The 23,839-nt window shown below is 52.8% G+C and overlaps 1 protein-coding gene across 5 annotated transcripts in view; it reads right to left on the bottom strand.

The window, feature by feature from the left end:
- Window positions 1–1,064: 1,064 nt before the first annotated feature.
- The window catches only part of ELFN2 (extracellular leucine rich repeat and fibronectin type III domain containing 2), a 60,459-nt gene continuing 37,684 nt past the window's right edge, over window positions 1,065–23,839 (bottom strand). For 3 of the 5 annotated variants that reach the window (XM_050926338.1, XM_050926328.1, XM_050926346.1), the window contains 2 exons: window positions 17,028–17,076; window positions 1,065–4,171 (listed from right to left, as the gene is read on the bottom strand). In XM_050926338.1, coding sequence (XP_050782295.1) covers window positions 1,227–3,632 — 2,406 coding nt within the window. In that variant the 5' untranslated portion in view covers window positions 3,633–4,171; window positions 17,028–17,076 and the 3' untranslated portion in view covers window positions 1,065–1,226. The remainder of the gene's footprint in view (window positions 4,172–17,027; window positions 17,077–23,839) is intronic. The other 2 variants (XM_050926355.1, XM_050926364.1) reach the window with 1 other exon arrangement.

The following is a 23,839-nucleotide window of genomic DNA, read 5'->3' as shown; positions in this document are numbered from 1 at the left end:
CAGTTTTTTGGGGTTTTTTGGTCGAGGTGGCAAAAATGGTAGAGTCGGCCCTGCAGTGCAGCAGGGGGTGCGTGCTCAAAATTTTTTTACTGATAGGGGTACGCGATCAAAAAATTTGGAGACCACTGCCCTAGGCCCTCCTCAAGGGTCTGATCCCTCACCCCCAAAGCACAGGGTGGGGGTGCAGAACCTGCAGCACAAATGAAGGAGGTGGGAGATGTGTGCCCCTTCCCAGCTCTGGGGTGGGGCAGGGGTGGGGTGAGAAGGGGAACCCTTCAGATCTCAGCGCAGTTGGGAATTCCCGTCTTCTTCCCTGCTCCCCCATCACCCTGCCATTAGCAAACCCCACTTTGCCATGCCAGAGAACATGCTCCCCAGCATTTCCTGGAAGACAACTGGACTGTTTGGCTGGGGCTGGGGCCGGGGGCTCCCCAGGGCCTTAGAAAGCCGGTGACCTCTCTTCTGAAATGCACCGGAGGCAGGGAGAGCCCTGTGCTATGTGCCCTTCCTCAGTGAACGAGGGAAGCTGATGTGGCCATGAGCCAGGGGACCCAACCCCCCAAGCTCAGGGAACCCTAATGGAGTCCGAGGTGGAGGAAAAGGAGAGAGAGCCTCCAGTTACATGCTAGAGTCTGTAGAAACCCCACAAGTCTTGGGGAGGTGGGAGGAAGCCTTGAAGACCCAAAACCCTTAAAATGACAGGGAGGGGCTCTTTGTTTGGTGACATCCCCCATTTTCTCTTGGTGGGGGCTGCCCCCCAAGGGAGTAAGCAGGAGCCCCACCCCCATCCTTAAAACCCCCCACAATCTGGAACAAAATAACAACAGGAACATAAAAGCAATGGTTAGTGGTTTAGTCTAGGCCTGGTTAGCATCCTTCTCTGCCCCCTGCCCATGCCTAACCCCCTCTTCATCCTTCCCTCCCGTTAGCCCATCAGCGTCATTACCACAGTGTCAAAGCAAGCGGCTCCTCCCAACCAGCTGCATGAGGAACAGTGGTCCCCATAACACAGGAGAGACAATTCACTGCGGGAGTCTGTTTTTTGTTTGCTTTCTTTCTTTCTTTCTTTCTTTCTTTCTTTCTTTCTTTCTTTTTTGTAAACTTTGTAAGAAATGGTTCTTGGTTCGTTTTTGTCATGAGGGAGGAGCCTGTTCAGTTTTTGTTCACAGTCAACTGGTTCTTTTGTTGGTGGCTGTTGGGTTCTTTTCTTTCCTTTTAAAGAGAAGTCACAACTTCTGCTGAGCGGAGACGCCTTTCCAGTAATCCAGGATGTCGTGCAGATCCTCGTCCTTGGCAAACTGGACTTTCTTCCGCAGGGCGTGGCCAGCCGCCATGTAAACCTCCTCCCGGTGGTGCTTCTTGTAAGGCCGGAAGCGCTCCCAGATCTTGTGGGTGCTCTCAGATGAGTACTCAGGGCTGGAGGAGTAGCCCGAGAAGTAGTGTCTGGGGGAGAGCTGGGAGTATGTGGAGTCCCGCTTGGAGCGGGAGAGCGGCTTAAGGAACGACACCCGCTGGCTCAGGGTGTCGGCGCTCTCCTCGTAGTACAGGGCCGGGAAGGAATGTCGGTGCTCGCTGCAATGGTAAGAAGGTTTGACCTCTAGGTGGTGGATGGCGCCCGGGGACACCAGGGGAAGACGATCCAGGGGGCTGTTGAGTGGGCTGCCTTTCTCGATATACTTGGAATCCGACTTACTCATTGGCGGGTGGTCTGGCACGTCAAGGCTGAAGACCTTGGCACTCTTGATGGAGCCGCTGGATGAGACGCTGCAGGTCTTCCTGGCCACAGCCGCATCCGCGCTCAGCTGGCGCTGCAGGGGGTGGTGGGAGCTCTCCTTGTAGGGTGGTGACAGGAAGCCAGGCCGCTCCAGACCACCCGAGGAGCCGGCGGGGATGGACTGGCACTCAAACGCCATTTCCGAGTCAACGCCGCTCCCTCCTCCCAGGAAGGAGGCTGTATCCAACTTGAGGGCATCAATGCAGTTGTTGATGATCTGGTTGACCTTGTCTACCTCCTTGGCGATGGTGGAGATCTCAGCTGCTGAGCCTTGGCCGTTGTCAAGCTCACGCAGATCGTCGTCCCGCTGGGCTCTCTCCAGGGCATCCCCGCCACCCGTCCGCACCTCAATGTAGTTGCCCTTTGTAGTAACTTTGGGGGTCTCCATCCCAGCCTCCATTGACTTGGACGGGGGCAGCTTCTCCCCGATCATGGAAGGGATGGAGGACATCCGCGAGACAGGGATGACGGGCGGCTCGCCCAGCTTCTGCGAAGAGTGGACGATGGAGCTGGTGTCTATATCCGAGCCGTAGCGCATCTCCAGGATGGTCTTCTTAACATTGAGGGATTTCTGCTTCTCTTCTTGCATCCTTCGCTTCCTCAGACAGTAGTACACCACCCCCAGGACGATGACCATCCCAAAGAGGCAGCCCAGGATGGTCATAATGTAGTGAGTGGTGGTGGAGGTATTGGGCACTGGGTCCTCCCTCCCCTTGCTCCTGGTGGCAAAGGACAGGCAGGTGTGGTTGTAGCGCTTGGAGTTGCGGATGGAGGCCACACAGAAGGTGTAGTCTGTGTGGGCCTTCAGCTTGCTAAGAGTGACATACTCCTTTTTGTTCTTCAAGGTCGTGACATCAGAGACGTAGCTGTTGTTGTACTGGACCAGCACGTACATCTTGCTGAAGGGTGAAGGGATTGTCACCACCAAGGTGGCTGAGGTGATGGTCACGTGGTGCAGCTTGATGCTGGGGTTGAATGAGGAGTCGGTGGTGGAGGAGGCCGGGGGCTCGACGGAGAGGAAGTCCCCGGGGTTGAACCCCGAGTTCTCATCCAGGTCTCTCTGGGAGTCAGGCGTGTAGGGGGTGGGGTTGATCCTTGAGAGGGATGGGATGGTGCCTCCCCGGCACATGGACTGGAAGATGGTGATGGCGTTGCGGTTGTGGTGGGGTCGAGGCATTAGGAGAGGGTAGCCGGCGAACTCCCGGGGGGTCTCACACTGCAGCCGGTCGTAGTTCTTGGTGACGTTGTTGAAGACCACCAGCCAGGTAAGGAAGCTGTAGAGGCTGCAGTCACAGTTGAAGGGGTTGCCAGCTAGCTCGCACACCATCAGGTTGCTCAGGCTGGTGAAGGTGTTCCCCTCCAGCCTGCTGAGCCGGTTGGAGGACAGGTCGATGCTGATCAGGCTGGGGCACTCGGAGAAAGCGGTGGGTGTAACCACCTCAATCAGGTTGTGCTGCACGAAGAGGAACTGCAGCCTGGCCATGCCGCGCAGCATGCCCTCTGTCAGGTTGGTGAGCTTGTTGTAGCCCAGCTGCAGGACCTGCAAGTTGGCCTGGCCCATGAAGGCCCCGTCCTCAATGTAGGAGATCTCATTCTTGGTCAGGTTCAGGTCGGTAAGGTTGCTGAAGCGGTTGAGGGAGGAGTACAGCACCACCTTGAGCTTGTTTTCATTCAGGCGCAGATCGTGCACTGTGCTGTTGATGTGCTGGGGGATGGTCTCGTAGGGAGGCTGGTTCTGGCTGCAGATGGCCAGCCACACGTAACCCTTGTCCCCCTCGATCAGCCAGCAGTCGCTGCGCACCGTGCCGGGGGACAACACACAGAGCAGGGCGGCCGCCCACAAGCCTAGGAGCAGCATGTTCGGATGCGGCGCCCCCCTCCCCCTCCCCCACAGGCAAAAAAGAAAACAAGCCTCCGAAGAGCAAAGGGAGGGGACAAGAGGCGACGCTCTCTTGCTGGTTAGCGGCAGGAGGGCACAGTCACCTCAGTTCTATCCAGTGCCATCACCGACATTTTTCTTTCCCTCTGCGCCAACCCCGGGGTGTAGAACAGCAGGGGGCAAAATCCACTCCTTCCTGCTGCTCCCAATCCAGGAAAGGGGCAGGGGAGAGTGGAAATCTGTGCTTCTCTTTAAAACAAAACAAAAATTAAACAACAGATCTTCTTGGAGGCTCAGGAACAACACCCACACACACACACCCTCCCCACCTTCCCCCACCACCACAAAGGTGACCCGGAGGAGCTGCCTCTTCTGTCGCTGGGCTCTGGAGGGTGCTCCTCCTCCCCCTCGCCTGGGTCCCCTCCGAGATGCTTCAGAACTTCAGATCAAACATCTTGAAAACAAAAATATAGAGAGCTAGAGAGCGAGCGAGCAAGAGATCCATCTGTCACCAGAATCTGGAAAGAAAACACATGAGAGACAAGAGGAGGCATCAGTCAGGGGGGCTTTGAAATACAGAAATAGACAGCTAGGGTTGTTAGTTTCTTGGGGACAGCGAGGAGCAGGAAGAGAGCGTTGTGGGTGGGGGGAGGTGGTATTGCCTGCTACGCTGATAAGCCTTGGCAAAGGGATCCCTTGCAACATAATCTTGTATCAGTGATAGCCAGAAGGGTACTTGGGTTTCGTTACGTAATGGAATCACAGCCTGGTTGCGGGGCGGGGGGGGGGGGGGGAGGTGGGATGGAACAGAGGGAAGGACACGGCTGTGTTATGATCCGCTTAAAACTCCAGAGCATAAAGAAAACACAACCCAAGCCAACCCAGCCCCAAGGAGTTTCAGCTGCGGGCATAGAGAACAGAAATCGCACCGTACATAAACGTGCGCACGCCGCCGATAAATAAATAAGAATCCCAACTAAATGGGTTTTTTTTCCTTGATGCAAAATGATAAATAATTAATTGTTTGTATAACCACTCTCGTTCCGAAAATACTTCCCTCGTCTCAGTGCAGGCAAGAGTTGGAGACAACACAGCCTTCGCGAGCAGGGCTCAGAGAGGGATGTCTGGAACCGAGGGAGAGGGGATTGTGAGCGCCGGAGACTCATGCCGGAGCAGAGGGGTGTGTTGGCACAGGGCAGATGGGGGCTGTCAGGCAGAGCCCTCCAGCAACGGTTGGCTCCAGTACTTAGCATGGGACAGGTATACAGAGCTGCATCCATGTGACATGGGCAGCACATGCTGTATTATTAATTTTATCTATTTGTGCTCTCGTGGTGCCTACTGCCAGGAAGGGAGACCACACTATTTCCTGCCCAGGCTGGTTAAAGAATCCAACCAGCTTCACCAGGATGAGGGGAAAGAATCATTAGCTGCTTTACCCCAGCGTGGGAGAGCACCCCCTGCTGGTAGCAGGGAAACACTGCTATCCTGTCGTCGCCCCCACCCCACCCCCAGGCTCGGAGACTCATCCTGACCTGGAGAATAGCATCCCCTACTGACACCAAGCCAACATCCTCTCTGCTCCATCCTGGAGTCCCCTCTTCCCAAGGGCTGCCAACACACCCCACTTGTGTGAGAGATCCCCTGCTGGTGCCAAGGAGCCATCTGCTGTTTCCCTTCTCTGGCCAGATCTACATTTCTCCGTTCCATGCAGGAGCACCCCCTGCTGACACATCCCCATTCTCACACTGACCCCCTCTCCCACTATGCTGTCAGTGCATTCCCAGCCTTAGCTGAGTGCCCTCTACTGAGGGCTAAGGAGACATTCCCATTCTCCAACTGGGGCACAGGTGGGGGGAGCTGTAAGAAATAAGAGAAAAAAATGCATCTTAGTTATTTAAGATTAAGGATTCTCTCTTCATTCTTCTTTTTTTTTCCAGAGACAGTCACTAAAGATATTGCTAAACCCTTTGCTGCTAAACCCCAACCAATTTCCAACGCAGAGACCCGAAGGGCATAAATAGAATGAAGAAGCGGCAGGGCGGGGTGGGGTGGGGGTGAGCAGGGAAGAAAAGCAAACCCTTGAAGAAGGAGGCTTACGTCTGTGGAGAGATCTGAGCTGATCTAGGGCTGCAGAATTACCAGGGCAGCTGGATTAAGGGATCAGAGATGGTGTCAGAGAGAGACACTTGCATATTCAATAACCTAGAAAGGAAAGCCAAGAGCCAAAGGGGAGGGCAGGGGGAGGAAGGAGTGGGGGAAGGGCAAAGGACGAGTGAGATCCAACCGACAAGATGGAGGAAAAGACCCCTTCCCCACCGCTGACTGGCTGAGGCCTTCACACTTGTACCACCTGTGACCATCACGTAACGGCCCCTGGCTGAAGCACAGATTTGCTTTGGCCAGGAACTGTGCTGTAGCAAGTGGTGCTGGTTTCCAAGGTCTGGCTCCTCCTATCTTCAAGTCTTAATGTAATGATAAATAATACCCTGACTCCACATCCCCCAGTGAGTTGAGGGAAGGAGGCTCAGCTGGCCCCAGCCAGGTCACTGTTGATTTGCTCCTGTTGCTTCCTAGTTCTCTTCCCCCATTCCCACTGGAGCTGGCCTTCTCTTGCCCTTTTCTAGGGTATCTCCCTACCTAGGTCTGGCTGAGCAGTTTTTGCTGTCCTGCACCCCTAGGCTGTTCTCTTTGGCCCTCCCTCTCCCTCTGAGTTCCCTGCTCACAGGTGCCCTTTCCCAGTCAGCCAACTCCACAAACACAAGGGAACAGGATAAGCAGATAAACAAACTTATTGTTTCCAGAGAGAGCCCTGCGAGCAATACTCCCAACACACCCTCGAGTGGATTGTGGGAGCAGCCCCTTGCGGGGAGGGGAAGAACCTCTCACACACAAGTTCCTCCACCTTTGCTACTGTTTGGCTTGGCAACCTCCCCTCAGCTAGTTGTCTCCCAATGCCAACCCCCACCCCTCTTCACCATGGACGCAGTGCCCAGACTTTGTTTAGCCCTGGCGTGCTGCTACTGCCTTCAGCCCATTTAATTATGCTGGCTGGAACCGCCGGCAAAGCAGGAACTGCTGCGAGCTCCCAGGCTCGAGTCACCAGGCCAGCTCTGGGGTGCGGAGCTACCCGAGCGCTGGTGCAGGGTGGCACCTTCACAGCTGAAGGAGAGGCAGCAGTCAGGACAGGCCCAAGGTTCCTCTCTTCCAGAGGCAGGCCTGGCTCACCAATGTGACTTGTGCAGAGGAGCCCCTTCCCATGCAAGTCAGATCTGGCTGGTGGCTGGTGCAGGGGACGGGGGACGAGGAGGAGGTTTGCCTGTAAGGGCCGGTGGGCACCATGGCACACTAGTCCCCTGTGGCTGTAGCTGTTGCTCCCCCTGTGCTTGGCCTGTACGCATGCTGGATCCCTATGCAGACCCCCTCCCATGCAAAGGGACAGCAGCTTCGCACTTCCAAGGGTAAAGGGCACAGGGTGGGAGAGGTTTCCCCAATCCCAACTCTCCCATCCCTGTGCTTTGGCTCCTGGCTCACCCGTATGCAGAGTTCCTAGCCAATAAACTGGCCAGTCCTCACATTCCTGCAGCAAGTTTCACCAGACTCCTATCTCCCCCTGGAGTGACCCCCTGCATTGTCCTCCAGGTGAGCATCCCATGATGCCTCTTCTTCCTCTGTCCGTTCCTGCCTCTGTCATCACAGCAAAAGCATCCACCACTCAGGGGAGGGGAGGCTGACCATACTGTCCTGCAGCCAAGCCCTGCTATAAATCAGCCAGCAGATGAGTCCAACAATCCCAGGAAACAGCAGTGTCCTCAGTATTGGCTGGGAAGGTGCTGACACCACACTTGGCCACGATCCTCTCTCTTGTTTCTCCAAAGCCCCAGCAATGGAGAAATTGATATGCATGGTGCGGGGGGAGGGGGAGGTTGGAGGAAGCAGCTGCAGACTAGGGTGGCGGGAAGGGGTGTGCTAAGGAAATGCAGGTAAGAAGGGCAGGCCCATGGGGCTGGTGTGGAGGGAACCTCAGGAAAAGATGACACACCTCCCAGAGCAGGGGGTTGCAGCCCCCAGATAATTTCCTTTGTGACAAAGTAGGAATTTTTGGTAATATTTTTATGACGCCTGTGTGCCTCAGTTTCCCCTATACTTTGCATTGTTACCCCATGGGGAGTGGAGGGAAAGGATTAAATTTGCTCTCAGGGCAGCTAACAGACATGGGTGTGTATGTGTTGCCGAGCTGGCTGAGCAGACGGAATGATTCTGAAAAAGGACTGGCCTAGGCTGACCCATATCACTGGAAAACCCAAACACCGGGCTGCTGACACCTAGCAATCAACCACCCAGAGGAAGATTTCCCCGCCTCTCAGCAGGGAAGCTGAGCAGCTTGAGAACAAAGGCTGGAAAGGCGGGAGATGTAAGTTATGGAGGAAGCTGGGGGCTCTCTCACTTGGGAACTGACTAAAGAAGTCAGAGAGAAACCCAGAGCCTGAAAACGGAGCTCACTACAGCTTGGCTGGTGAATTGCTCGGGGCTGACCAGAGAGGACTTTGTTTTAACCTTCAGTGCACTGTGCTAACCTAAGCACTTCCTATGCTGCGTTCCAGCTGACTAATAAACCCCACTGTTTTGACAACGCTGCGTGAGCGTCACTGCAAATGCTGGCTGAGGTGCATGAGTCCCTGACAAGTGCACAAGTCTCCACCAGGAGTCTGTCAGTCCGACTCACTGAGCAGAGCTCACAGAGTGAAGTAGGGGTGCTGAAGACCCTGTAAGCTCTGACACTGCGTGGGCTGCCCTGAAGGAAGAGTGAGACCCTTGGAGGGTCTGGCACATCTAAGCGGTTCCTCTACCAGACTGTTCAAAAGCTGGGGGCATAGCACTGATCCTGTGGATCCGTGAAAGGAGATCAGAGGACTGGGGGGTTAGTGAGCCAGGGTGGTATGGAGGAATTGGGGGGGTGTCAGTGAGCCTTGGGAGATTGGAAGGGTCAGTGAGTCTGAGGTGAACAGATGTGTGGGTGGGGCTCAGTGAGCCAGGGCAATATGAGGGGACTCGGGGGGGGAGGAGGGAGAGTCAGTGTCTCAGGGGTATTGGGGTTTTTAGAGGTCAGTGAATTGAGGGCATCAGAGGCAGTGAGTCAGGGCAGTGCCAAGGGATTGGGGGGTCAGTGAGTCAGGAATATCGGGTTTTAGAGGTCAGTGAGATGGGGGGTCGGGGGGCAGTGAGTCAGGGTGGTGCTGAGGGATTGGGGGGTCAGGGAGTCAGCAGTATTGGGGGTTTTAGAGGTCACTGAGATGGGGGGATCGGGGGGCAGTGAGTCAGGGTGGTGCTGGGGGATTGGGTGGTCAAGGAGTCAGCAGTATTGGGGGTTTTAGAGGTCACTGAGATGGGGGGATCGGGGGGCAGTGAGTCAAGGTGGTGCTGAGGGATTGGGTGGTCAAGGAGTCAGCAGTATTGGGGGTTTTAGAGGTCACTGAGATGGAGGGATCGGGGAGCTGTGAGTCAGGGTGGTGCTGAGGGACTGGGGGGTCAGGGAGTCAGCAGTATTGGGGGGTTTGGAGGTCAGTGAGTTGGGGGGATCGGGGCAGTGAGAGGGGCAATGCTGTGGGATTGAGCTGCCAGTCAAGGTGGTATCAGGAGGAACCAGGGAATGGGGTGGGTTCAGTGTGCCTGGAAGTTTCAGGGGCCAAAGCGTGGGCTCCGTGTGTCAATGAAAGCACAAGTCACGAAGGGAAATTCTGGGAGTTGGGGCCTGTGTTACTAACATGCCGTTCGCATCCCCTCCCAGTGAGGCCCAGCGCATTAGGAAGCCGGCGCTTATTCTACCGTCACATAAACGGCGCTAAGAGCCTCCACATTAGAAATTTATGCTTTAAAAACCCACTGAACACTCCTTGCTCCCTCCGGGACTGGAAATCCAGAGATAGGCCGAGCGGCCTCCCTCCCTGCCTCTCCTCGCCCTGTCCAGATGGTTACTCACCTCCACATACCTGCCTGCCTATCTCCCCTGTGCATGGGGCCTGCTCTGTTCTCAACTTCCACACTTATTTCCCTCCTCTCTCTTTTGCTCTCCCCTAATCCCTGTGCGGACTCTCCCCTGTATGAACCAGGCACTTATGCCCCACAATATTGCTCAGAGAAGGGGAGATTTATTCAGCGTTTGCCTCATGGCTTGTTATTTGAATTCCAACCACCCTGAGTCAGTGACATGTGCCGCCTAACCCCCGCCAGGGCTCTGCTTTCTGGGTGGCTTCAGAGCACCCTCTGCCCTTCTGTGCTGGCAGATACAGCTGGTTCCATATACGGCTGGTTGAAATGATAGCTGTCTCCCGCCCCAGGGGCACTGCGGGCTGCAGAAAGGCTCCCACTGTCATAGCCCCAGCTCACACAGCTCTAGCCCTAGCTAGCACTGACAGGGCACTGCTATGAGGAAGCTCACAGTGCTAGAGTCCCCACGGGTACTGGCTGAGCAATAAGCTGAGGAGGCTCCCACTGGCTGAGTGCCAGGACTCAGTGATGCAGGGCTTCCCCAAGAGGCACACCAACAGGGCCCAGCTGCATGGAAGTTGGAATATTGGCTGTGGATTGCTGGGCAGAAGGCAGCTCATAGTGCTAGAGCCCCTGCTAGAACTGAATGGGGAAGTTCCCACTACCTGCATCTCAGCCAACAGGGCACTGCTATGCAGAAGCTTCCATTGCAAAAGTCTGGGAGCACAAAGATAGGCTACTGCTACATAGACGCTCACGTCACTGGTCCTGGAAGGGACACACTGGGTCAGGAATCTCGCAGTACAGGAGTGTGGGCTGGTTCTAACAGGGTACAGCTGAGAGGCAGCCTCATGGTGTTGGACTCCTAGCTGGTATTGGCAGGGCACTGTGACAAAGGAAGTCTCACCACCTGAATCCCAGCAGGCACCGCTGTGAGGAAGTTCACACTACGGGAGTCCTGCATGGCACCACTGTGGGAAAACTAACTCCTCTGAAGCTCTGGTTGATACTGGAGGAACACTGCTGTAAGGAAGCTCACAGAGCCTGCACCCTGGCTGGCACTGACAGGGCACCGCTGTAAGGAAGCTCACAGAGCCGGCACTCTGGCTGGCACTGATGTGGCACCGCTGTGAGGAAGCTCACGGTGTCTGCAACCCAGCTGGCACTGATGCAGCACCGCTGTGAGGAAGCTCACGGTGTCTGCACCCCAACTGGCGCTGACGGGCACTTCTGTGAGGGAGTTGGCATGGCTGAAGGGCAGAGCTTGGCACTGCTCCAAGGAAGCTTTCAGCACAAGTCCTCCCCAGTGCTAATATGGAAGGGGCTGAGCTTAGCTGACAACCCAGAGCCACCCTCTTCTCCACACACCTAGCCTGAGGCAAAAGAACACATATCCATTGAGCCTAACACCTTTAAGGAAAAGGTAAAACCACACAGTAAGGAAAGCAATGATGTAAATAAGCCCTTTGCAGCGATTACATCCCTCGTCTGCAGGACAGGAGGAAAGGGAAAGCTCCGGAGAGATAGTTAGAGCAGCTCAGGAGGGCAAGAGCACCACACAGATGAGGGGGCTTTCAATGAGGAAATCTCATTTAGGAGTCCTGAGTGCTGGGGAAATTGTCTTCCATGCAGGAGCCACTTCCCTGGCAGGCCAGAGAGAGCACCCTTTGTTTTCCCAAGTGACCTAGTCACTTTTTATAATCATAGCACTATTAAAGGTTATGGGGAATTTGCATTAACCCGAGTCCACCTGGAGAACCCACAGCAGCTTCCAGCAGGGAGGGGGAAGGTGAGCAAAAGAAGGCGAGGGACAGGGCAACAAGAGATGACAGGTTCTGTAAACAGTTATTAGCGACAGAGCTCTCTGCATCACTCTGCCTGACAAGGGGAGGGCGGGCTTCAATGTCTCTCCTCCACTGCTTTCCCTGGACTGCACAGGAGGAGGAAATGTGGAAAAGAAAGCAGAGAGTGCTGGCTTCAAAAAGAGTCACTGTAGGGAACGGTGCAGGAGTGCTGGTTGTGGGAGGCGTTGCTGGAGGGAATGAGGTGGGAGCGCTGGCTGTGGGGGAGTCACTCTGGGGAACAGGGCAGGAGCCATGGCTCTGGGGGCGGGGGTCACTGTAGAGAACGGGTCGGGAAGACTGGCTGTGGGGGGAGTTGCTGTGGGGAACAGGACTGGAGCACTGGCTGTGCAGGCGTTGCTGGAAGGAGGCACGAGCGCTGGGTGTGGGGAGAGTTGCTGTAGGGAACGGGGCGGGGGCACTGGCTGTGGGGGTTGCTGTGAGGAATGGGATGAGAGCGCTGTGGGGGATTGCTGGAGGGAACGAGGTGGGAGCACTGATTGTCGGGGGGGTTGCTGTGAGGAATGGGACGGGAGCGCTGGCTGTGCGGGAGGTCGCTGGAGGAAATGGGGTGGGAGCGCTGGCTGTGGGTGGATCGCTGTAGGGAATGGAGTGGGAGTGCTGATGGTGGGGGGAGTTGCTGGAGGGAACAAGATGGGAGTGCTGGATGTGCAGAATTCACTGGAGGAAATGGGGCAGGAGTGCTGGCTTTGACGGGGTCGATGTGTGGAACGCGATGGGAACGCTGGCTGTGGGCAGGTCGCTGTAGGGAACAAGGTAGGAGCACTGGCTGTGTGGGGGGTCACTGTAAGGTACGGGGCAGGAGTGCTGGCTGTGGGCGGGTTGCTGTAGGGAACAGGGCAGGAGCGCTGGCTGTGGGGGAGTCACTGGAGGGAACGGGGCAGGAGTGCTGGCTGTGGGGGAGTCACTGTGGGGGACAGGGTGGGAGTGCTGGCTGAGATGGGGGAGCCACTTTAGGGAATGGATCAGGAGCGCTGGCTGCAGGTGTGGGGAGGGGGAGTTGCAGCAGGGAATGACCAGGGAGCCCTGTCTGTGGTAGGGTGGCTCCATGTTGGAGAAGGCCTATCTGCAATTCGGCATCCCCTGAAAACAATTCCTTCTGCAGCACAGCTCGTCTGTGGGATACAAATATGTGAATCTTGCCCAGGTTCCTCCACTATTTCCCCCTCAATACTCCACTTCATGCTCTGAGGTCTAGCAAATCCCTGACCTAGATATTCCCACTCCTCTCTCATGTTTCTTCTTTGCTGTTCCCTGTGAGAGGCCAACCTCCAGGAGACCTACTCCCTTCCAGAGCAGCATGCAAACTGCATAGCCCATCCATCTTGAACTCAGGCACAGCCCCCCATGGAAAGAGGCATTACTCCCAAACTTGGTATAACTCTGTACATGTGCTGCCCATCATGGCTGCTAGATACATACATTTTGCTCTGGCTCCAAAATCAGAGTGAATCCACGATCTCTGGCTCCAAAGCACAAACCTCTGATTCGTCAGGAGCAGTGCCAAGCATCTACACTCTGTGGCTCTGCCACAGAAGGGGTCATGTGCTCACTTGGCCAGTGGGTTACACTTACGGCTGCACCTTTGCTTTGAACTCACCCTCTCCCAAGCAAAGGGATGCAGCCCTCCTCTCTGCATCCTCAACACTGGGCAGCAGCAGCAGCTAGGCACTGTTTGGGAGGACTCTCCCCCACCCACCAGAGAGCTAACACCTGACATGCATTTTGACACAGCCTTGCCTCTCTCCCTCCTCACTTCCACTTGCTTTAGAGCCTGGGTTTTTTCTTCCATTGCCAAAACACAATGACTGTTATAATTAACAGATTATCTCAGCGCGACAGCTGCAGTCCTTTGAAAACTAGGTTGAATAAAAGGATCCCAGCGTATGGTAATTTCTTTTAGTCTCCAGAATATTTCTATTTCTCTCTCTCTTTCCCTCTCCCATCATTTTTTCCTTCCCTCTCTCACTCTCCCTGCTCATCGGAGTTATTTCTCTGGGCTTAGGTGGGTTTTCTGGGTGCTCTCTCCCTCTGCCAGCTTCTTTCAATCTTTTTTCTTCTACTATCGTCCTTCCAGAGGAGACTGGGGTTGCAAACAGGAATGTAAACATGGCGGAAACAGAAGCACAAGTGGCAGCCAGATACAGGCAGCCCACTCATCTATTAGGGTGATCGGCACATAGGAAAGCCCAGGAAAGGAAGCCAATGGAATTGTATTTGCACCATATATACAGACACGATAGCTTTGGCAACTCAATCCTACTGTCCCCTAGGTACATCAAACTGCTTCAGTGATCAGTCTGTATCTATCCCATCCCAGCTGTGCCACCCACCCACTGAATCAGCACTTGCATTGAGTGACCCTATCCCTCTCAGAGTGGGTACTTCCACCAAAAAATCCTAGGGCTCCTCTCACCAAGCGAATGGCTCTCACTTAACACCTGCTTCAACCATTATCCACCTACAGCGGTTTCTCTACGAGCTACATCAGCTCACTCTATAATTGCCTTGAACCCATTCAAAATCCTCTACCTAGCTACACCATTCACTAAAACCACATGCAGGACTGACTCAACATTTATCACTGAACGGAACGACGGCTCTTTCCTCTTCAAAAATGAGCTACTGCACGGGGTTATATTTCCCTGCCTTGTTCAGTACAGCCCCAATGCACTCACTCATATAACCGCTGCTCCATACAGCCCAAACTCACTGATCCCTCCATCTGAACCCAGTACAGACCCAACGCACTCACTCATATAACTGCTGCTCCATACAGCCCAAACTCACTCATCCCTCCATTTGAACTCAGTACAGCCCCAACGCACTCACTCATATAACCGCTGCTCCATACAGCCCAAACTCACTCACCCCTCCATCTGAACTCAGTACAGCCCCAACGCACTCACTCATACAACCGCTGATCCATACAGCCCAAACTCACTCACCCCTCTATCTGAACTCTCTTGCTGCAATTTAAGGCCATTGCTTCTTGTCCTATCCTCAGAGATAAAGGAGAACAATTTTTCTCCCTTCTCCCTGTAACAACATTTCATGTACTTGAAAACTGTTACATCCTCCCTCAGTCTTCTCTTCTCCAGATTAAACAAACCCAGTGTTTTCAATCTTCCCTCATAGACCATGTTTTCTAGACCTTTAATCATTTTTGTTGCTCTTCTCCAAACTTTCTCCAATTTGTCCACATCTTTCCTGAAATGTGGCACCCAGAACTGGGCATAATACTCCAGTTGAGGCCTAATCAGCGTGGAATAGAGCAGAAGAATTACTTCTTGTGTCTTGCTTACAATACTCTTGCTAATACACCTCAGAATGATGTTTGCTTTTTTTTGTAACTGTGTTACACTGTTGAATTATATTTAGCTTGGGATCCACGATGACCCCCAGATCCCTTTCCGCAGTACTCCTTCCTATGCAGTCATTTCCCATTTTGTATGTGTGCAACTGATTGTTCCTTCCTAAGTGCAGTACTTTGCATCTGTCCTTACTGAATTTCATCCTATTTCAGACCATTTCTCCAGTTTGTCTAGATCATTTTGAAGATCAATCCTACCCTCCAACGCACATGCAACCCCTCCCAGCCTGGTATCGTCTGCAAATTTTGTAAGTGTGCTCTCTATGCCATTATCTAAATAACTGATGAAGACATTGAACAGAACCGGACCCAGGACCAATCCCTGTGGGACCCCACTTGATATGCCCTTCTAGCTTGACTGTGAACCACTGATAACTGCTCCCTGGGAACAGTTTTTCAACTAGTTATGCTTCCACCTTACAGTAGGTTGAATTTCCCTAGTTTGTTTATGAGACGGTCATGCGAGACAGTATCAAAAGCCTTACTAAAGTTAAGATATACCACATCCACCACTTCCTCCCTATCCACAAGGCTTGTAACCCTGTCAAGTAAAGCTATTAGGTTGGTTTGACATGATATGTCCTTGACAAATCTATTTGACTGTTACTTAGCACCTTATTATCTTCTAGGTGCCTGCAAATTGATTGCTTAATTATTTACTCCATTGTTAAGCTAACTGGTCTGTAATTCCCCAAGTTGTCCTTATTCCTCTTTTTATAAGTGGGCACTATATTTGCCCTTTTCTAGTCTTCTGGAATGTCTCCCATCTTCCATGACTCTTTAAAGATAATCGCTAATGGCTCAGATATCTCCTCAGTCAGCTCCTTGAGTATTCTAGGACGCATTTCATCAGGCCCTGATGATTACAAGGCATCTAACTTGTCTAAGTAATTTTTAACTTGTACTTTCCCTATTTAACCCTTTGATCTTACCTCATTTTCAGTGGCATTGGCTATGTTAGATGTCCACTCACTACTAACTTCTGCTATTTCCACATTTTGTTATTGTTTTCCCCCGTCATTGAGTAACAGGCCTACCTTGTCCTTGGTCTTCCTCTTGTTTCCCATGTATTTGTAGAATGTTTTCTTGTTACCCTTAAGCCTCTAGCTAGTTTTGTCTCATTTTGTGCCTTGGTTTTTCTAATTTTGTCCCTCCATACTTGAGTTATTTGTTTATATTCATAAAGGATTGTTATTCCCATGTTACAGATGGGGAGCTGAGGCCCAAAGAAAGTAAGTGACTCACCTAAAGCCCCATAGGATGTCTGTGGTGGAGCAGGGAATTTAACCTAAATCCCCTCAGTCACACTCCATCTTTCCTCTCACAAAGCCCTCATAAAAGGCCCACATCCATTCCTTACTATGCCCCGTGCTCATCATCCAGTCCTCATTCCCGCAACCTCTGCTTATACTTTCGGGCCTTGAATCAGCAAACCACTGAAGCATATGCCCAACTTTAAGCACATGCATAGTCCCATTCCAGGGCCCAAATTATTCCGAGCATCCGTACTGATCCTACCCACATCTCCCAAACACAACAGATTCTTCCTGCCTGGGTGCTCTCTCTTGCCTTTGAGTGATCCACCCACCAACATCTTATTTCTCTCTCTTCTCCTCTTCTCCTTGCTTCTAAAAATATAGTCTCCCGTTTACTGTTGACTGGACACCCCAGCCTGTCATTTCACCCTTCTTTCCCTTTCCCTTCTGGTGTTCCAAAAACACCTGATGCTCCCTTAAAGAGGGAAGCTAGGTCAGGGCACTGCTGTCCATGGTGCTGAAACAGAGCACTGGCGACAAGGTCTCCAGGGGTGTGAAAGAGCAGGACTGTGGCCAAAACTATGAATTACCATTAAATACACCTCCCTGCTCCATTTCCCCGCCATTTCCACAATCAACTCAGCTCGGTTTTCCAGGTCAAAATGAGATTCTACTTCCCTCTGCTGAGCCACCAGCATGGGCCTGAGGTCTGAAATTTATAATTCACATTGACAATACAGGCTGGGGTGGTCCTGCTGGCTTGGATAGAGGCAGGACAGCAAGAGCGGCTACTGCAGAGCTCACTAAAGTGTTTTCTACGCCCTTGGTTTTAACTGTAAGCAAAGCAGAAAGCACTCAGGAGCAGAGACACCTAAGAGATGGAGCAAATACTCACAGTATCCCGGTCTCAGTAAGGAGCTGGAATCCTCTCATTATCTCCAGTTCTATGGAAACAGAGAAATGGAAAGAGGGGTTACAGCATGAGGGATGGAGATGGCTGTTTGGAAGTGAATCCATGGGATAGTCCAGCTATCTACCCATATATTTATCTCTGTCTCTATGCTCTGTCACATCAAATACCAATTTGAGTCGTTGGTAAACCAGTGAGGCTGTTCAGCTGTCCCATTAATTTGCTCCTTGCCTCATTAGTCTACCTGTAGTAGGGGAAAATGTATGTTTAGAAATTGGCAGTGTTCTGTATAGAATTCCCAGGCTGAAGGCCCACTGACTGCTAGAGAGAGAGAGAGGAGAGAGAGAGAGAGAGAGAGAGAGAGAGAGATTAGATATTACAACATCCATGCCTAGATATTATGATGATGGGCACATTAGAAATTAGAAAGAAAAGAAAAGAGTCCAAATTAATTTAGGAGTGATATACTGAAAACAACCTTTTCAACAACGAAAAAAGGGAAAGAATTAAATACGCATTGACAGAAAACTGGGAAAGAATATTTTTTATGAGCTTGTTAACATTTGTGAAGTAAAGTAACCCAAAATTTATGCCAGGAATTTGCATGTATTACCCCGTGCTGCCAGTTTATAGTCTCTGTGAAACCTTTAAAAAGTTGTGTTTTTCCCCCTTTGCTTGTGTTAATTAATGCTTGTGAAATAGGTTCTTGGTTTTTTGGTTTTTTTATTTATTTATTTTTTCTACACAGCTGCTGTTGTACACTGCTAAAGTAAATCATCAAATGATCCCTATGCCTTTTTCCATAAGCCACTTCTGTTGCCTCCCCATTCACTTGGGTGAGAGGTGACCCAGGGTCTACTAAACCACATTGTAAACTAAGCATACCCAGAAGCAGGAGACTCGTGCCAATCATCTTTCCAGTTTGCACCAATTGTCACGCAGGGATGGAAGGGGCTTTCACTGGGGATGGTCTCTGACAGATGAAGAGTTAACAGCTCCAAACCACTCCTGCTATCACATTGCCATGCTGAGGCACACTGTATTTACACATTAGCAGTCACTAGGGAGCCTTGAAATCGGATTCCCGGGGGAAATCCAGCCAAAGACTCACTGAGACTCCTAATGAAACGACTGACGGCCACAGCTGGGAAAAGTAACCAGTGTTTGGACTACAGCATATTCTCATGCTGGTGATAGAGGAAGGATCATCCCCTGGGTGTTAAGGGGCTCCAGATCTGGAGCAAGCATTCAATAAATTCAGTTCAGGTTCTTCCCCTCCTCCCAGGGGCTACCCCCAGAGTCCATTCCAGGGACCACAGCAGCCCAGTTCAGGTTCTTCCCCGCCTAGGTGAATCCTGGTATTCCCATTGCAGGCAGGCATATATTATTCCCAGGCAGCTAGCAAAGTTGGAGAGACCCTTTTCTGCCTGACTCCAGCACAGAGTGTATCTGACAGATCCTCTTTGAGCTCAGCAGGTATCCCAGCACGTGATTTTCTGTGCTCAGCTGGAGGGGAGTCTCAGTCTTGGCCTAATTATGTCCTGACTTTCCCTGCACGTCTCTAAGGCCCCATCCTTACTGACGCTATGATGACTTTTGTTAAGCAAGAACACAGGTTTTAAGCCTGGTTTCGACACAAGTTGGTTCCCAAAGTTGCTGGCCAGCCAAACCTTCTTAGAAACCAACTCAGCTAAGACCACGATTCCACTGATGTTCAACATTGATCCTTATGGGCACGGCCCCTTCTCGTGCAGCAAAGGCAGAGAACAGCAGTGAAACCGTTAATCACTTTAACAGTGAAGATGCTTTCCCCACCCCACAACCTAATTCTCTGCTTTCAATCAACTGAAGGCTCTGGCAGGCACTTTATTGGTATCCAGAGTAGTCTCTGTTGAATTGGAGCAGGAGGGTGGGGTGTGAACCAGATTTCTATTCTGACATTATTACATTGTGGCATGGGGGTGTTAAGCACAGGGGAGGATACTTTCATTTACTCCCTGGCTTTCTGTTGCCTTGACAACACGAACAACCAATCCGAACCAGGAATCCAGCTGCAGCGTGGTGGCAATGGGACAGGGGCTGGGTCCCACCTGCTTATTTGTTTGGAGGGGAGCACGGCAAAGTGGTGAAGAGCACCGAGGTGACAAGGGGAGCGGGGATGGACTCCTACACAGACACACACACAGGCCCCCCACACACCAACAACACAAACACAGACACACAGTCTCTACACTGAGAAACGCAACCACACACCCGCCGGCATGCAGAGACATAAACAGATATACAACAGGCACAAACTCGCAGGCATATTCACATGAACACACAGATACACCCTTGACTTTTTATTCTTGCCATTAACTTGCACCCCCTACCCTCCTGGACTACTGTAGCTCGTTTCACGCACTTAGACACAGTGTCCCAGGCTTCAAACTCAGGGCTCTGAAGCACAAGGAATACCAGAGGGCTATCCCAGCTAGCTTAGCCAGCAGAGGGATTTCCCATCCCTAACCTGTGCCAAAAGGCGGCTGTGGTTTGCCTGCAGCCTATTCACTCTCCCAGGAGATGCCAAGCAGTTCGTGGCAGGTGCCTGCTCAGCCCCTCCCCGTCTGCTAGGCAGCTGGCATCACCCCGCTCCCATTTACACCTTTCCGCAGCTGAAACTAGGGCTCTGGCTTGGACTAGTGACAGGCTGTCCCCTAAGATGTTCCACATCTGGGAGTCAAAGCCAACTGTCCCAGCCAGGAGCTGCCTCCCCTATTACAGCCCTCAGCTGCATCCCCTGACTCCATCCCAGCCCTGCTGGACCACTGAGGGCCCTCATAATCACATCAATTTCCCTCCACTTCTCCAGGCTGGCCTGTCACAGACATAGCCTCCTGACCACTGGGAATGGAACGGGCGACTCTCAGGAGCCCACCTACACAACGCCAAAGGAAGATACTGTAGACCAAAGTTAAGTGCTGCTTTGTTTCTTGGCTCCCTGTCGCCACAGTTCTCTCAGCCTAGGCCATGCTGGGTGAAAGAGCTTGGTCTCCCACGGGACAGGCAAAAGCAGTAACCCTCCGAGCACCCTTCCCAGCCGGCTCTGGGGGAGCAAGCGGAGCAGTGACTTGAATCCCCGTCCTGCATTCCCATTCAGCCTTTGGGCTGCTCCCACTTACACTTCCTTTCCCATGGCCCCCTCTGAGCCCTGGGAGCAGAGGACAGACGTGGTACAGTGCCATGTGGGCATGCCTCCTCCCTGCCCTCAACGGATCCCAACGCTGGGAGCTGGAGGCAGGGCTAGCCCAGACCCCGAATGCCAAATCTGCTCCAGCCAGAGGGGAGACTGGCTCCACTCACTTCCAGGCTGCCAGAGTGATATTAAGGGGCCTTCATGTGATGGGGAAATCAGCCCCCACCTCCCCAGAGGGGGACACTGCCAGGGGCAGGATTGGGATTCCCATGTGGTAGAGAAGGAGGCAAGGCCTGAGCGAAGCTGGAGACTGAATTCCCCTCAGGCCAGCAGAGCAAGGGCCTGGGGGTGAGGGGGGTCAGGCCTTAGGGGAGCACTGCATGGGGAGGGCCAGAAAGTAGAGTGGGAATGCCCCACTCAAGCCGGTGGAGGGCAAGAGGCCTTTGCATGGCAGAACCAGGGTTTGTTGTGTCTGGCATAGCATTGTGTATGTGTGTGTGTCAGGAGGCGCTGCCTCCTGTCCACCCCACACCCACAGGACTTTTGCCTCCCAATTAGGCTCCTGGCTGCCTCCCATTCTGTGACTCCAAACTCTCCATCTGCTCAATTTAAAAAAAAAAAAAAACAGGAAAGGAGAAAAACAAACACTTAATTTCTAATCTCATCAGTCCTCTCACTAATTAGCACCCTCTGAGCTCAGGCACAGGTTTCCTGAGACACCATGGGGCTGGTAATGACCCCCGACCTGCGCACACATATGTAGGGAGAGGAGGGAGAGGGAAGGGCGTTTCCAATCCCTCCAAACAGCGTCTGGTCAGGAGCGGGGAGGCCTTGTTTGCTGTTGGTTTGAATCTACTTTTGTGCGCTCTCTTTCCCTCCATCCCTCCCTGTGCCCCCCAGTTAACCGAGAAAATGGGATTCTGGGGCAACGCCCCTCCTTGCAGGATCCCTGGGGTAGGGGGAGTGGGGAGGATGGGTTTAGGGGAGGGGAGGGGACCGGAGTGGATTTCTGGCACTGATCCCACCCTGAAACACATGCTAATCTGTGCCTTCCGCAATCACGTCAGTGGTAACGAAGGGCTCCGTTCAGGACACGCGGGACACTAACTAGGGGGCTTCCAAGGCAGCGTTCTGCGGTGTGCTCTCTAAACGGGGGCAGGGGGAAGGAGACAAGAGTGGGTGTTCTCTGCTCAAAGGAGGAGTTCTGGCTGCTATGGCTGCGGCTGCTGGGAAGGCTCTTCCTCCCTCCCTGTTCCCCCATCTCCCATGGCAACTCTAACATGGTAGCAAGCAAGTTGCAGGCCTCTGATGTGTGCAGCCCCCAGCCAGCCCCGTAGGGTGACCAGATGTCCCGATTTTATAGGGACAGTCCCGATTTTGGGGTCTTTTTCTTATATAGGCTCCTATTACCCCCTACCCCCATCCCGATTTTTCACACTTGCTGTCAGGTCATCCTACAGCCCAGCAGAGTTTGGCCCCAGGCATATGATGCCAGGGGATAAGTTACAGAAGATAGGTCCCCACTGCTCTTAGAGAGATGGGAAGACAGAGGACAAAGAGAGAAGGAGACAGAGAATGAAAAGGAGGAGAGAGAGCTTGAAGGAGTGAGGACAGAGAGAGAGATGGAAGATGAGACAGACCACAAGAGAGGAAAACAGAGACAAGAGGAGACACCCAGAGAGACAAAGAGAACAGGCAGAGACAATGCTCTACTCATGCCAACTGGAGCTGGTCACGCTAAGCTTGGTTTCGAAACCAGCCCTGTATTTTGGAGAGTAAATAACCACCTGATTCTGCTTTCCTCATTCTCCAGAGCGTTTGGGCAAAGTGCTCTTAGCCTCTGAGTCGTCTGCAAGCTGCGCGTTCTGACTCTTCACTGGCAGGGCTGTGTGATTAGTTGGTTGCCTACATCACATCGCGTTATTTCTGCTCACCGACTGGATGGCTGACACATTTTCAATGGGACGATGGCAAGTAACGGATCAAGTGCTTGCCGCACAATCATCTGTGCAACTTCAGAGACTCGCAGGCATTTTCACAGACGCCTGGCACTCATCCAAATACTGATGACTAATGAGTTCCACAACCACACAAATCAGAGCAAGCCCAGCTCGTGGGCACATCAGTCTGTCTATCCAGGCACCCATCTGGCCCTCGTCATCAGAGCATCTGAGCACTACACAGCATCCCGGGAGGAGGAGAAGCACTAGGATTCCAGTTTTACAGACAGAGAAGTGAGATATGGGGTGGATTAAGTGACTCACCCAAGGCTACACAGGGAGTTTGTGGCTGAATTGCAAATTGTACCCAGAACTCTTGATGACTGGTCCAGGGCCCTAGCCACTAGACCATCATTCCTAGCCTAGGAAACCTCCATGAAGTATCACAGTGCTATTAAACAGGCACAGAGCTAGAGACAGGAGAAGAACAGACAGAGAACACTAGGGACAGAAGGCGATTCATGGAGAAGGAGAAAGAATGAGGGGGAGAGACAATGAGAGATGAGAGGAAAAAAGTGTAACTTTCCACTCTCCTCCATGGGCTTTGGATCAGGCCCAGAGAGAGAGCAAGGGAAAGAAGAGGCGGAGAAGGAGAGAAAGAGAAGGGGAGATGAGCAAGAGAGAAACCGAAAGGGATGAGAACTTACTCAGAGAGACAGAGACTGAGAGGTGCAGTTGGACTCGTGCTGAACAGCAACGTGCAAAGTGCTGCTACCGAACGGGCCACAGGGGGGGACAGAAACCCCAACCGGCCTGGCTAGCCTAGAGGCTCCCCACAAGCAGCTCTCGTTGACTCCAGTGGAGGCCAGGACCTTGAATGTGGGTAAGCCAGCCCAGCCACCTCCTGCAGCCACCTTCTAGGGATGCCAGGCTGGACCCTCTCTGGGTGTCAGAGGGCATCGCTGCATTAGAGCCAATGTAATTTACACCAGCAGAGGATATGGCCCATGCCATCGGGCTAGCCCTGGTGCACCAGCCGTCCCTTCCCAGACATGGCCACTCGCTGCTGTGGCCACCCCCAATTTCCTTTGTAACATTTGCAAATTCAAATCTCGGCTTTATTTAAAAAGCATGGTGTTTTCTTACAGCCAAATCTCCCAGCTAATGAGTCTGAGCTGGTGAGGAAGCCTCAGTGTACTAGGAAAATGTCTACCTGCCCCACCTCCCCATCACTCCGCACTGCACCATTAGTAGGCCCATTCTCTCCTTCACGCACAACGCTTTATCCACGCCCTGGCTCCAGCAGCCCCTACAAGGAGTGCCCGCTTTTTGGGGAGACCCCAGGATTAGCCAGTCTCTCCATGTCCCTTGCTTTCTCTCCTCCTCCACCTCTTTCTCTCTCTCCTTCCACAGAGAGCACCCCAAAGCATCGACCTACGATGGGGCAGGACTGTATCATGGACAGGGCAGCCTTGCCTCCCACAAGATGCTTGGCATCCCAATGCTTCCCTCAGAGGGCGCTACCTACTGCCCCAGCAAATGGTATCCCTGTAGCAACAGCCCCAGAGTCACTGGGAGGCAGGGGGTCTAGGAGTCAGGACCTCTGGGTTCTATTCCCATTTGTGTTACCGTCTCACTGTGTGACTTGGGCAAGTCCTTTTGCCTCTCTATGTCACCTCCCC

This window comes from Gopherus flavomarginatus, chromosome 1 (assembly GCF_025201925.1).
Source record: "Gopherus flavomarginatus isolate rGopFla2 chromosome 1, rGopFla2.mat.asm, whole genome shotgun sequence".
Taxonomy (NCBI): Eukaryota; Metazoa; Chordata; order Testudines; family Testudinidae; genus Gopherus; species Gopherus flavomarginatus.
The sequence above is the reverse complement of the archived record's forward strand: the minus strand, read 5'-3'. Positions and strand labels throughout refer to the sequence as shown.